The 15,744-nt window shown below is 33.4% G+C and overlaps 2 protein-coding genes across 2 annotated transcripts; one reads left to right on the top strand and one right to left on the bottom strand.

The window, feature by feature from the left end:
• Window positions 1–269: 269 nt before the first annotated feature.
• Window positions 270–2,901, bottom strand: LOC132756067 (uncharacterized). The gene is made up of 3 exons (XM_060747049.1): window positions 2,444–2,901; window positions 2,190–2,237; window positions 270–1,171 (listed from the first exon to the last, which is right to left on the bottom strand). The coding sequence occupies exons 1-3, from the start codon at window positions 2,826–2,828 to the stop codon at window positions 912–914; spliced, it is 693 nt and encodes a 230-aa protein (XP_060603032.1). The 5' UTR covers window positions 2,829–2,901; the 3' UTR covers window positions 270–911.
• On the top strand, window positions 2,848–13,747 carry LOC132756065 (bifunctional arginine demethylase and lysyl-hydroxylase JMJD6-like). Its single transcript, XM_060747048.1, has 10 exons — window positions 2,848–2,959; window positions 3,390–3,564; window positions 4,592–4,743; window positions 5,217–5,392; window positions 5,837–5,964; window positions 8,776–8,920; window positions 9,570–9,770; window positions 10,072–10,219; window positions 10,758–10,918; window positions 13,417–13,747. Exons 2-10 carry the CDS (start codon window positions 3,400–3,402, stop codon window positions 13,734–13,736), a joined length of 1,596 nt encoding a protein of 531 aa, XP_060603031.1. The 5' UTR covers window positions 2,848–2,959; window positions 3,390–3,399; the 3' UTR covers window positions 13,737–13,747.
• The last annotated feature ends 1,997 nt before the right edge of the window (window positions 13,748–15,744 follow it).

Genomic DNA, 15,744 nt, shown 5'->3' with positions numbered 1-15,744 from the left:
ATTTTTTTCATAAATATTTCGAAATATAAAGAAAAAGCAGTTTATGTGAAAGTCACAAAATTTGCAACAACAACAGTTTGATACAAATATTACCATCATACTAAACATTGCAAAATGTTCATTATACAATCTACAACATTCATGATGAGTTTGTTTAAATAGGCAAAACAAGATGTATATCTCTAAAAATCAAAAATACAATTATTTCAATGTTGCAATGGCTAAAATATGTTAAGAAATACATGTAAGGAAAAAAAAGCAATCCGGGAAACTCTGGACCAGTTTAATGCAAACTCACAATATAATCGTGTATATCAATGCAACAAATACTATTCGAGATTTCTGTCTGAACATAATTATGGTCACTGCTGAAAACCTGAAAATTTAAGCAAGCATAATAAATACACAATTCACAGGTTAATATAACTGGACGTTATTCTCATTTTCTGAAAGGAATTTCATTCTATGGTAGATTACCCCAGGCTCTTTAGCATATGAACATACAGTAAGCTGAATAATGAAGAAATGTTTCTGAGCTAACATTATTTCCACTTCCACTCCAAAATTTATCCCACAGATATGTTTATCTCTTTGTCATCTTTCACTTGGTCCATGTACATGTAAGTAATACATTCTAAGTAATCGGGAACTGAAAGATAATGTTTACTTTAACCTGTTGCAATTGAAAGTGATCAGCCCTTGCCACCAGTATAGAGACAGGCCAGTCTGCATGTACATACAGTCTGACCAGGCTCTATGCTGTTGGCTGACTAATAAATGATAAAACATTCATCTTTTAATATTAGACAGATCACTAAAAGTCCAGAAATTCAACAGATTAAGGCTTGAGTCATGAAAAACAAAAATTGCCCTCTAAAATGTATGGTGACTGAAAAAAGTAGATGATAAATTCAGTATGTCCCTTCTTCTAATGTATCTGCTAAATCATTCCTATCAACTTCTCTCAGAGCATTTATTAGTCTTTGTTTTGTAGCATCCTGTTTTTGTATGCCCTTCCATGTGATCAAACACTGGTGGATCTGTTCCTTTGTATATTTATAATCTGACTGGACCACCTCTATCTCACTTTCTGGCACGCCAAGTTCCCTCATTAGAAATGACCAGTGTTTCCCAAGGGAATTTGTTAGAAATGAGAACTCTGTTGTAAGATCTGCAAAATATATTTCAGTAAAGTCAGAATATTTTTATTGTTTTTTCATATAGAAAAAAATGATTACTCAAAATATTTAACTTCAACTAAAAATAATATTGATTTAGCATTACCCTATATTCCAAAAAAAATGTGTCACATCACATACCCTAATAATTATGGCACTGGCAGTTTGACTAACAGTTAACCACAGGTGCTCGTCCAGTCTTGGTGCCCATATAAAAAATTATTGAAGCTAAAAAAAAAAAACAACATCAAAACATAAAAAAAAAAATAAAAAAATCAAAACAACTATTTTGGGTCGAGTGTAAGAAAAAAATTATTTTTTTTCAATTTTTTTTTTCTTACACTCAACCCAAAATAGTTGTTTTGATGTTCTTATACCCCCCCACAACAAAGTTGTAAGGGGGGTATACTGGAATCAGCTTGTCCGTCCGTCCGTCCGGCTGTCCGGCCGTCCGTCGGTTTTTTCTTGTCCACCCAATAACTTAAGATTCCTTTGACCCTTAGTCTTCATATTTGGCATGGAGGTTAGTCATGATTAGTAGATGACCCCTATTGATTTTGAGGTCACTAGGTCAAAGGTCAAGGTCACAGGGGCCTTGACTTCAAAAAGCTTGTCCGCCCAATAACTTAAGATTCCTTTGACCTACAGTCGTCATATTTGGCATGGAGGTTAGTCATGATTAGTAGATGACCCCTATTGATTTTGAGGTCACCAGGTCAAAGGTCAAGATCACAGAGGCCTTGACTTCAAAAAGCTTGTCCGCCCAATAACTTAAGATTCCTTTGACCCACAGTCTTCATATTTGGAATGGAGGTTAGTCATGATTAGTAGATGACCCCTATTGATTTTGAGGTCACCAGGTCAAAGGTCAAGGTCACAGGGACTTTGTCTTCAAAAAGCTTGTCCGCCCAATAACTTTAGATTCCTTTGACCCACAGTCTTCATATTTGGCATGGATCTAAGTTAAGTAGCAAAAAAATATTTTGAGAAATTAAATAATTTTTGAGTTACCTGGACCACTAGCTTCTACATTCTGTTGTGGGTACTGTCTTGGCAGAGCTGTAATTATAAAATATCTTGACGTAAGCTAATTTAAAATTTATACTATGGTAAAATATATATTGTCATCTAAGTTTACATGTATATAACTATTAAATACTTTTAACTAACAAATACAAAATTGATATAAAATAAACTTATCAAATTATTGTCTTAATTTTCAGTAAACTTGAATATTGAACGTAAAAATGAAACAATGTTGAAACCTGTATGACTGTCTTGCTGAATGTAAATTATCTGTGGATTTCCAGCAAAATGCACAGGTGCTGTACTTTGTTGTTGGTTTAAAGTAGTTGGTATAACACCGATTAATCGTTCATATTTTTCTAAAATAGTCAAAGCCTCAACATGTCCTTTCATACATGATTTTAATAGGTCTTTCAGAAATTTTGTGTCTGAAATTCCAAGATATTCTCTTTTTTCTAATGCTGTCCACAACTGAATGGCTGACTTTATTTGGTCTCTCTCCCGTCCTTTGATGAAACTATCACATTTAAATTTCATTGTTTCAAGTACAGAACTATCCTGATCAACTATATCTGCGATAGAAATAAGCATATCTTTGTATGCTCCATATTGTTGCTCCTCCATTTTTGACAAGTTGGTTTTTTCGTTGGGGTTTCCTACTTTCACTTTCGTTTTTATATTGATAATGGAAAAGGCCCGAAGATATCCGGTTTTACAATCGTCCAGCTACTGAGAGGAATTTATTTAGCAAACACGTAAGTTATTTTACATTAACAATAAAGATGTTTACTGAAGAGCTTGTATTGTATTACGATAATTGCAAGGTACTTATTTGAATTAACGAACTTCTTGTTCGTGTCAAACATTCATGACAGGCTGGTAATATAGGATATATTTCATCTGTGTCTAATAAACGCTTATGGCGCGTAAAAGGATATTTGTTTTTAATATGTGAAATAATTATCTGTTGAATCTTATCTTTAATTTATTGACTTGTCCATCTTTCAATCTGGACAAAACCATTCATTTTTAAGGACAATTAAAAATAAGTATTGACTGAGTAGCAACTGTGCAGACTATGTTGATCAAACAGCACAGATGTGCTTCTGATCTTGGTCTGCATTGTTGCATGGGTAGATTCATTACCTACCTGCATGCTTAGGGCTAACATCCGGATTTCTTTAGGGAACCCGGGATGGACAAAACTACTGCAGTTACAGATGAAGAAATTATTGAAGCAATTAATGAATGGCCAGTCACTGACAATTATGAAGACATGTACACATCTCCAACAAGCAGGGTTCATAATCCAGCGTCTGTGTCCAGCTTTTTCTTAAGAAATGTAGGAAAAGTGAAAAAGGTATGTATTAATTTTTATTATCAATTGGTCACAAGTCGACATTGCAGCACTTTGTTGAAGGTGTATGACAGGGGAAACTTTATGTACTGTCACGGGCACCAGCTGGCATCTACCACACACTATCAAATCTTAAGTTATTAATTTGCTGATTTTTTTTCCCATATGGAAACATTCAATGTTTATGTTTAGTCAATGTAATTATATTAAGTGTCAATATATTACTATTTTATATATGAGAAATATAACAATGCAAGATTACAAATTAGAAAAGTCCCCAAATACAGCTAAAGGTGCCCAGAAAATTTTGATTATATTATTGTACAACTTGATTAGGGAGATCAATTGAAAAGCCTAGTGGAAGACAGGAACATATACTTACTGAAGTTCTCCAAGATGAAATGGCTAGAACTGAAGATTCTTTCATCAAGGGCTTATGTCGTCAGTTGTTGTGTTAGTAATAACCAGTACTTGGTTGGGGATATAAATTCAATGAATTTGCTTGTTTAGCCTAAAATTCATGGTGCATATCCATATCGGTACCCTCTTTGCGAAATCTGCTGAAACGGTACCCTCTCTGAACATGCACAGGTCATTCTCTCCTAAAAACAAACCAGCGATGGATACCAATCCAGTAAAATTTCATTGTAATAAGGAAAGGAGGTATGTCACGTAGAAAAGATGTATACCACGGAACACTAGGATGTTCATTTCAGCCCAAAAAATATGTCGAGGTGATGGGCGAAGCAAGACATGTCGATTTTTTGTAGCTTATTGTGAAGTTGCAGTACATGAAAATCGGGCACATGACAAATCAGCACATAAATAAAATATCCTAGTGTTCCGTGGTATACATCTTTTCTACGTGACATACCTCCTTTCCTTATTACAATGAAATTTTACTGAATTGGTATCCATCGCTGGTTTGTTTTTAGCAGAGAATGACCTATGCATGTTCAGAGAGGGTACCGTTTCAGCAGATTTCGCAAAGAGGGTACCGATATGGATATGCACCGTGAAATTGTTGTAGGTCACAGAGAAACCTGTTTATGATGGGGCAGAAGAAGATATGGCTGATGTTGCAATGGCTAAATGGTGGAGAAAAACTGGCAAGAACTTGATAGATCCAGATACAGTTCCAAACAGTGATAATCCAAATACTATCATTAACTTTACATTAGGGTAAGAAGAAGTTTATGTGATGCAGTAAGGAAACATAATGACTTTTTATGTGGCATAATTTATCATTTTAGATACATGTATTGATTTGTTGATGAATTGAATTATGTCTTTTTAAGTGATCTGTAAGGGGGTAATGGTTATTGGTTAAGTTACTGACACTATTACAACTGTATGACAAGTCTGGAGCTTTTATGATGGCAAACATAAAACTCTTCAGTCTTGACTCCCCTCAGTACGTTATATAGATAAAACCACAGGTCTTCTGTAAGATGACACTATATTTATCTTTTTGAAACAATGACTCTGGAAATGCAAAGTGACAAATGTGAGGTGCAATGTTTTCTATGGCAGAGTTTCAATGACTTTAACCCCTCTGCCATGGAAGCTAACATATTTAAAAGTATTGATAACGGCCTGGCAACACAAATTTAAATTATATGAATTTAAAGTCATTCTTTATTTTGTGTTTCTAGAACAAGTGAAGGATTACAGTTTATAAGGAGTGAGATATCTCGATTAAGAGACAAGATATCTGATGGGTGTAAGAGTGGGAATGTTTCCTCGGCCTTGTCTTCATACTATGAGAAAATAGGAAATCTCAGTCTTGCTATAATGCATTTAGAATCTGCTAGAGACAAAAAACCACAAGGTATTACACTTTCCTTCTTTAAATATGCAATCTGTACTTGTGATGATGGTATAGAATTATAATGTATTTATAATGGGTTATATTGAGAGCTCATTCATCATTATTTTATGTTTTAAACTTACACTGTACATAAGGAATCTGTATTCAAGAATAGTCAGAATATTATAAAAAATAATTATCTCACATCAGCTATGACAATAAATGTATATTAAAGTCAATCAGAGTTTTTTTTAATGATTTACTGCATATAACATTTAATTAGCACATCTCAGTTATATAATCTCAAAGGACAATTAGATCAAAAACCAACACAAATTTAAATCTCAAAGAGCATACATGTGTACATAATTAAACTGTTTTGACATTGTGTCTCAATTTGAAATAATGGTTTAAATTCTTGCATTGATATATCTGTATTTAATTTCACTTTAATTAATATTGAAGACAAAGAGATAGAGTGGCGTTTAAAGCGTATAAAGAGAGCGAAACATTACAGACAACAGCAGGAGGAAGCTCTGTGTAGATTTGACTACAGTTCCTCTTCAGCACTATCATTACCAGCAACTAAACAGGTTTGTTCTTTAACTATTAAATAAAATTAATCAACCTTTTGATTGCTATTTATTCTAGCATAAAAATATTGTTACAAAGCACTTCAGAGGAATGGAAATTTATGAATAGAAATATTCTTGATTTGTTAGCAGGTTTTGTTTATTTTATATGTCTCATATTTAAATCTTAACTTTTCATTACTGATAGAGAAGAAGATATAAACAATGCAGCGGCTTTTCATTTTCCCAAAAAGTGTGTGTGTTTTTTCTTTTTTCTTTTTTCATTTTTAGCTCACCTGTCACAAAGTGACAGGGTGAGCTTTTGTGATCGCTTTTCGTCCGGCGTCCGGCCGGCGTCCGTCCGTAAACTTTTACTTTAAATGACATCTCCTCATAAACCACTAAGCCAATTTCATCCAAACTTCACAGGAATGTTCCTTTGGTGGTCACCTTTAAAAATTGTTCAAAGAATTTAATTCCATGCAGAACTCTGGTTGCCATGGTAATCGAAAGAAAAAACTTTAAATATCTTCTTTTAAAAAACCATAAGAGCTAGAGCTTAGATATTTGGCATGAAACATCTTCTAGTGAGTGTCTACCAAGTTTGTTCAAATAAAAGCCCTGGGATCAAAATTGGCCCCGCCCCGGGGGGTCATTGATTTTCCCTATATGCATATAGTAAAAACTTAAAAAATCTTCTTTTAAAGAACCCAAAGAGCTAGAGCTTAGATATTTGGCATGAAACATCTTCTAGTGAGTGTCTACCAAGTTTGTTCAAATAAAAGACCTGGGGTCAAAATTGGCCCCGCCCCGGGGGGTCAGTGATTTTCCCTATATGCATATAGTAAAAACTTAAAAAATCTTCTTTTAAAGAACCCAAAGAGCTAGAGCTAAGATATTTAGCATGAAACATGTTCTAATGGGTGTCTACCAAGTTTGTTCAAATAAAAGCCCTGGGGTCAAAATTGGCCCCGCCCCGGGGGGTCATTGATTTTCCCTATATGCATATAGTAAAAACTTAAAAAATCTTCTTTTAAAGAACTCAAAGAGCTAGAGCTTAGATATTTGGCATGAAACATCTTCTAGTGAGTGTCAACAAAGTTTGTTCAAATAAAAGCCCTGGGGTCAAAATTGGCCCCGCCCCGGGGGGTCATTGATTTTCCCTATATGCATATAGTAAAAACTTAAAAAATCTTCTTTTAAAGAACTCAAAGAGCTAGAGCTTAGATATTTGGCATGAAACATCTTCTAGTGAGTGTCTACCAAGTTTGTTCAAATAAAAGCCCTGGGGTCAAAATTGGCCCCGCCCCGGGCGTCATTGATTTTCCCTATATGCATATAGTAAAAACTTAAAAAATCTTCTTTTAAAGAACCCAAAGAGCTAGAGCTAAGATATTTAGCATGAAACATGTTCTAATGGGTGTCTACCAAGTTTGTTCAAATAAAAGCCTTGGGGTCAAAATTGGCCCCGCCCCGGGGGGTCATTGATTTTCCCTATATGCATATAGTAAAAACCTAAAAAAATCCTCTTTTAAAGAACTCAAAGAGCTATGGCTAAGATATTGAGCATCAAACATGTTCTAATAGGTGTCTACCAAGTTTGTTCAAATAAAAGCCCTGGGGTCAAAATTGGCACTGCCCCGGGGGTCATTGATTTTCCTTATATGTGTATAGTAAAAACTTAAAAAATCTTCTTTTAAAGAACTCAAAGAGCTAGAGCTTAGATATTTGGCATGAAACATCTTCTAGTGAGTGTCTACCAAGTTTGTTCAAATAAAAGCCCTGGGGTCAAAATTGGCCCCGCCCCGGGCGTCATTGATTTTCCCTATATGCATTTAGTAAAAACTTAAAAAATCTTCTTTTAAAGAACCCAAAGAGCTACAGCTAAGATATTTAGCATGAAACATGTTCTAATGGGTGTCTACCAAGTTTGTTCAAATAAAAGCCCTGGGGTCAAAATTGGCCCCGCCCCGGGGGATCATTGATTTTCCTTATATGCATATAGTAAAAACCTAAAAAAATCTTCTTTTAAAGAACTCAAAGAGCTATGGCTAAGATATTGAGCATCAAACATGTTCTAATAGGTGTCTACCAAGTTTGTTCAAATAAAAGCCCTGGGGTCAAAATTGGCACTGCCCCGGGGGTCATTGATTTTCCTTATATGTGTATAGCAAAAACTTAAAAAATCTTCTTTGAAAATACCCAAATAGCTAGAGTTAAGATATTAAGCATGAAACATCTTTTAGTGAGTGTCTACAAAGTTTGTTCAAATAAAAGACCTGGGGTCAAAATTGGCCCCGCCCCGGGGGTCATTGATTTTCTTTATATGTGTTTAGCAAAAACTTTAAATCTTCTTTGAAAAAACCCAAATAGCTAGAGTTTAGATATTTAATAAGCATGAAACATCTTCTAGTAAGTGTCTACAAAGTTTGTTCAAATAAAAGCCCTGGGGTCAAAACTGGCCCGGCCCCAGGGGTGTCATTGTTTTTAACTATGTGTATAGTAAAAACTTTAAAAAAATGTTCTTTTAAAAAGCCCAATGAGCTAGAGCTTAGATGTTTAGCATGAAACATCTTCTTATGGGTGTCTACCAAGTTTGTGCAAATAAAAGCCCTTGGGTTAAATTGGCCCTGCAACATTGGGGGGGTGTGGGGGTTGGGGGGGTCCTATATACAGGTGAGCGACCTCAGGGCCATCATGGTCCTCTTGTTGATAAAAGATTGCGTTTCATTTTTATTTTCTTATGCTATTGCAGTACAAGTAAATTTATCAAGTTAACTTTGATTTTAATTATGTACACACTCTTTATGTATTTTTATATCATTTTTTAAGGTGGAAAGGGTGTCTGCAGATAATTTGTCATATAAGGATTTTTTCTACAAATATGCTTTAACAAGTACCCCAGTTGTGATAACAGGTCTAGTGAATGATATGACAACTGTACCCTGGACACTAGAACATATAGCAGATATTGCTGGTATATTTAGAACTTTTTTCTTTTAATCCAGTAAACAGTGAGCATAGAAAGAAAGAAATGTCATATATTTAGTTCTTGACCTGCTGGAACTGAAAATGACATAAACTTTTGCCATCTGTACAGAGCCAGACCAGCCCTGTACATACAGGCAGTTTGAAAAGGCCCTAAACTTTTGACTGACAACTTTAAATTTTTATGTTAATGTCTCCAACATTAATAATGGACTGTCCCAAAACTTGAATCAGGAATAGTCCATTTAAGAAATTTCGCAAGTTTATGGTTAAGACAGGAGTTTGACCAATATAATTTGAAAGTTGATTGTTGAAGTCATAAAGTTTGCTAGAAAGGATATTTTTATAAGAAATGATATTTACTTTTGATACTTAATCATATATTTACTCGGTATCTTATTCCAGAGGTTTGTAAGATCATTTTTCTGCTACTACTGTTTCAAAAAGGAATTTTAAAGAGAAGTTAGCAGTTACTGTTTTAAAAATTGGTTGGTGTGGAAATAGGAAGTATATGAAAATTCAATGGATACCGTAACTGCCTACTGATGAATGACTAAAATACTGTTTAAACTGTAACAAAAACCCAACAAAAAAAAACAACTTTTTATTTTCACTCATTAACATTTTTTGTAACCTAGGTGACTGTTCAGTTACTCTAAAGAAATTTGTGAAGGACTCTGTGCAATGGGCTCGTCTAGAAGATGCAACAACAATGAAAGTAAAGGAATTTATATCTAGTCTCCAAGACAACCACAATAATCTTTACTTGTTTGATTGGAATATACCTTTACATTGTCAACAGTTAGCAGCAGAATTAAAAATACCCAAATATTTTGCAGGTAAGTACAGGTGAGAATTTTATTTTAATGAAGACTTCCAAATGACTTTTAACTTTTTTATAATATTTTAATCATACATTTATTATATTAATACCTAATGTCATTCTTACCATGGAAATGATGGTTTGATTTTAATTTTTTGGAACTTTTACATGAAATATATGTAGATAGATCACATGTCATAAACTTACTTCTTTCCTTTCCAACAAGTGTCAAAGTGAAAATGTCTTTACAGTCTTTATTCATGCTGCTTACTTGTATATAGGAAGATGTGTAATGTTAACCTTGCCTATATTTATAGGGGATTTTCTGCAGCGTACTACTCAGGGTTCTCTGTATAAAGACAGTTGGCCAAGTCTATTTATAGCACCACAGGGATTGGTTAGTGAACTTCATATGGATGCATTTGGTTCTAACTTTTGGATGGCTCTATTTACAGGGAGTAAAAGGTAAAAATCTTAAAAGAACCTCTCTGATTTTTTTTTTGTTTTAAATACTTTCAAATTGTTTTCCTAAAACTGGACTGCAGTCTGAAGTGTATAAAAGTCTGTAATAAAAATTATGGATATCTAATGTTGAATGACTATATGATAATAAAAACCTGTTTTGTTTTACAAATTTCTACTAAAATTGTCTCAAGTACAGTTCTGATGAAATATAATTTTTTTTAATTCTTCATAAATCAATTACTGGAAAACTATGCAATAGATAATATATAAATATACTTGGCATAAAATTGATTCTAACTGAAACAATTTTTTAAGCGATTTTGTTTGGTAAAAATGTGTGAAAAGCGTTACAGCCCTTTTCAATATGATTTTAATTTCGAGTCTATTTTAGCAATAAAATCAAATTTCCTTCAGTGAATAATCTGATATATAAGTTACTGGTCCAGACCAACTTCCAGTTGAAAGATTATTTTTTGGTCCCTTCATGTAAAAAAAAATGCAGTAAAATATGAAAGTTTTTGAACACATTATTTTACAGATGGGTATTTTTTGACAAGGAGGATGTGGCATTATTGTATCCAGTGTTTGGTAATCCTTGGTCAACAGATCCAATATTTGAGGTTGACCTGCAGAAACCTGAACTCAAACACCACCCACTTCTGTCCTTAACTCAACCTATAGAATGTATACTTCAGCCAGGTTGGTTAAAATCTGTTCATCTAGTTTTTTTCCATAACAACTTTTCTTTCCATGAGATACTTTTAGATTTGTTAATTTTTTTCATTGGGTAATTAAACAATAATAGGCCAATATAAGTGAAGATTGACTGGCAGTTGACTCAGGTATAGTGAATACTTTGAAAAAAAGGCACAACAGAAGATGACTTGGTGTCATATTATTTTCTTTTAATTGCAAAAGTTGGGAAAATATACTTGTATAAATACACACTTTAGACAGTCATCAAAATGTTTTTTTATTTCCCTGGACTTATATTGACAATATATATATATATAATGGTTAGTTTCAACATGTATATTTAAGCTAGATTGCAAAGGTAGTTTTTTGCATTTTATTTGAATCACATTCTAGTTCACTTCCTGAATCTATCCAGTGCTGGTTACCAGTAATGGGGTGTCATAAAGAAACTTGATCATGACCCTAGTAAGACTCAAACCTATGATTCATGAGTTGAGCTCCAGACACTGTAACTATGCCACTGCTTCCCCAAATAGGAATTACTTGATAAAGGGGTAAAAAAACATACATGTAAAGCAATTCCAAGGTTAAAACTGTTACCCTGTATGCTTTGTATGCTTATCAAGAATTTTTCCTTTTGATCACTTATTGTTTATTCATTTTTTAAGGCCCATCATACCGCAGAATCGCTTTTATTTTTATTTCTCAAAAACTTTTCATGTTTTTTGTCCAGTTATATAAATAGTTTTCAAAAAATAATTCAGTGGCTAATTACCTGAACCATCTTTTGCTTCTGTTGCCTTTTGGTAATTTTATAGGACAGTAAAAAGAGATTTAACCTTTTTGTATAAAAGTCAAAATACTACTTTGTTTACATTTTAATACCTTAAGGACGTTTTCAACTTGGCATGTTGTTAGAATATGATAACAGAAACATTTTAAGCGAAAAAAATATTGGGGTCACCATTCTCGTTTTTATATGCCCGAAAGAATTTCAAGGTCACTATGACCTTAAAACTGAAAACAGTTTCCGGAGCATAACTTAAGTTCCATTTGGCCCACAGTGTTCAAACTTCATAGGATGATTGTCCATATTGGGTAGAAGACCCCTATTGATTTTGGGGTCACAAGGTCAAAGTCACTATGACCTTAAAACTGAAAACAGTTTCCGGAGCATAACTTAAGTTCCATTTGGCCCACAGTGTTCAAACTTCATAGGATGATTGTCCATATTGGGTAGAAGACCCCTATTGATTTTGGGATCACAAGGTCAAAGGTCAAGGTCACTATGACCTTAAAACTGAAAACAGTTTCCGGAGCATAACTTAAGTTCCATTTGGCCCACAGTGATCAAACTTCATAGGATGATTGTCCATATTGGGTAGAAGACCCCTATTGATTTTGGGGTCACAAGGTCAAGGTCAATATTACCTTAAAACTGAAAACAGTTTTCGGAATATAACTTAAGTATTATTTGGCCTACTGTGTTTAAACTTCATAGTATGATTGTCCATATTGGGTAGAAGACCCCTAATGATTTTGGGGTCACAAGGTCAAAGGTCACTTTTACCTTAGAATTGAAAACAGTTTCTGTGGCATAACTTAAAGTTCCATTTGGACCACAATATTGAAACTTCAAAGGAGGATTGTTATTTGAAGGAGGTAATACTTTATTTTACTCCCATGTCTTACAAATGCTTCATCTTTACTAAAAAAAAAAAATCACTTTCGGGCATATAATGCTCCGCCTAGCGGTGCTCTTGTTGAGTTATCTGCCACTGAATCAGACTTTTCTACTTATTTGAGGTCATTTCAAGGGCAGATAACTTATACATACTTAAATGAATTCTTGTTTTTACTTCTGGATTATGTTTTTCTTTTTATTGTTGAGTACAATACATAATAACATGCAATTCCTTACATCGTTTCTGTTAATTTTTTTCAATGAAAATAAAGGTACTTTAAATTCTTAAAAAATAGGCCATTTTTTAAGAAAAAATGCACAGGTTAAAAGAAGAAGTGGGAATAAAAACTACCCACTCTAAATTTGTTCTTGAAATTTTGCATATCAACTAAAACGAAGGTAAGCTTCATGAAAATAAGAAAAAAAATTGTATTGTTTCCATTCATTGTAAATTATCTGCCCTTGAATTTAACAAAAAAGTCCAATTCAAGGGCAGATAACTCAAAAACAAGAATGGTGACACCAATTTTTTTTTCGCTTAAAATGTTTTTGTTTTCATATTCTAACAACATGCCAAGTTTAAAGAAATTCTATTGAACAGCTTTAATTTTGCCTTTATGTCTATATGAAAACTCCCGAAAACGTCTTTAATGGCAACTTATTGCACCTTTAGGGCTACTTAATTCAGGTGATAAGCACCTAACATGCTCTTAAACCATTATTTAAACATTATAAAACTTGCTCTTTTTAAAGAAGGAAAACTATATATTCGTATCTGAGGCATAATGTGCCTTTAACAATTTGTTAATTATTTCAGGGGAACTGTTATTTGTACCAGCTGGCTGTCCACATAGAGTGGAGAATCTTGAAACTTCTCTTGCAATCTCAGGAAATTATGTTGACCTCTCGAACTTTGACCTTGTTAAAGAGGAATTAAAGGTTACATCATTAATTGATGAAAGGTCATCTGAACTTCTCAAGCAGTTTAGTGATCCAGATTTTAAATCAAACATGTCTAGTGACATTGATCATTTATGTTGGGAAAAGTTTAAGAGCTGGACGGCAGAAGATTATGAAAAATTTGATATTACACCAGAAATTGTTCAAACAGAAAGAGACAGGTTGTTGAATAAATGATTTTATATATATTTATGGTTTTGCTTTACTTCTATTTCCTTATTTTCATAAGGTTTAAATTTAAACTGTGATATTTTAACTTTACTGGAGTCGTTTTGAGACCCCCAAGTGCCCAACAACATTATTTCAGTGATAAACAGCATGGGTACAAGATTTTAGACATTTCATGATATGCCTGAAGTTCAGTTTTCTTTTCTTCTCCTGAAATATCTTTTTTTCTATATAAAACCAATTGAAATAATACTAAATGTTTTATGATATTTTTAACTTGCACCCATGTAGCTTGGGCATAGCCACTAACCTTCCATTAGTTTAATTTTAATCTTCAAAATTTATTTTCCCTAGCAGGATTTAAATCGAAAGCTTATGAATGCAGATGATTCAGTCAGCCGCCTTGAACATTTTACTTTTCTAGGTCAGATTTTCTGATTAGCTTCGACTTTTTCCAAATGATGCAGATTTTTAAATCTTGTATATATTTTTTTCAATTCAGCCAATGATTTTTACAGTTAATTGCTCTACCATTGACAGAACCTAATGTTAATGACTGAATCTGCTTACTGTATTAATCAATGAAGGGTACATAACACATGTACCTGGGTTACCAAAGATACTTTCTACATGCATAAGAAAAACTTGTGTAAACAATTTAAAAAACAAGTCAAACAATTAGATAAATAGATTTTATTTTGAAAAATATAAAGCATGATTGTCAGCTGTTTTAATCAACAAATGAAGAATGAGCGTATTACATGACAAAGATTTGAGACATCATTCATTCCACTATTTCACAATATACAGCAGATATACTTTATATACAGTCAAACGTGTATAAAGGCTGAAGAAGAGACATTATATGGCTTTTACAGACAAGTGGCCTTCATTCAGAGGCTTCTCTGTTCTATCTTATTTATGAAGGATTGTCTCAAAATGGCCTTTATTTACAGGGTAACATTTATTCAGAGGTGGTCTTTAACGCAGGTTTGACTGTAAATATTCTAGTATCAATTTTTCAGGAAAAAATGTATGTACAATGAAAATGTGTATACAATTTAGGCTCAATCTGTTATTATTTCTTTGCAGTCAGCAATGGAAACAAATTTTATTTATCTTTTTAAAGTTTAAGTAACCAAAATAAACACCAAATTTCAGTCATAGTACTTAAAGGTAATACTTGCCAATAAGACAATCTTATTTTTTATGGTGGAAGTCGTAAAATCGCTAAAATAAAAATTAAAGCATTATAAGTAAACAAGAGGGCCATGATGGCCCTGAAATCGCTCACCTGTATATAGGCCCCTGGGCCAAGGCCAATTTTAAACCATGGGCTTTTATTTGAACAAACTTGGTAGACATCCACCAGAAGATGTTTCATGAAAAATATCTAAGCTCTAGCTCTTTGGGGTTTTTATAAGAAGATTTTTTAAGTTTTTACTTCATGTATATACATATAGGGAAAAAACAATGACCCCCACCCTCGGAAGGGCCATTTTTGATCCCAGGGCTTTTCTTTGAATAAACTTGGTAGACACTCACTAGAAGATACTTCATGCTTAGTATCTAAATTCTAGCTCTTTGGGTTTTTTTTTTTTAAGAAGATTTTTTTTTAAGTTTTAACTTTACATATATATATAAGGAAAATCAATGACCCCCAATTATAACCTAAGAGCCCTTATTTGAACAAACTTGGTAGACACCCATTAGAAGATGTTTCATGCTAAATATCTTAGCTCTAGCTCTTTGCGTTTTTTAAAAGAAGATTTAACTTTTTACTATATACATAAAGGAAAAACAATGACCCCCTGGGGCGGGGCCAATTTTTACCCAAGGGCTTTTATTTGATCAAATTTGGTAGACACCCACTAGAAGATGGTTCATGCTTTATATCTAAGCTCTAGCTATTTTGGTTTTTTAAAAGATATTTTAAGTTTTTACTATATACAAATTATAAGGAAATTCAATGACCCCCTGGGGCAGGGCCAATTTTGACTCCCAAGTCTTTTATTTG

The sequence above is a fragment of the Ruditapes philippinarum genome, unplaced genomic scaffold (assembly GCF_026571515.1).
Source record: "Ruditapes philippinarum isolate M1 unplaced genomic scaffold, ASM2657151v2 ctg5585_1_1_1_1, whole genome shotgun sequence".
NCBI classification, from domain to species: Eukaryota; Metazoa; Mollusca; class Bivalvia; order Venerida; family Veneridae; genus Ruditapes; species Ruditapes philippinarum.
This window is presented reverse-complemented; position numbering and strand designations above follow the sequence as displayed.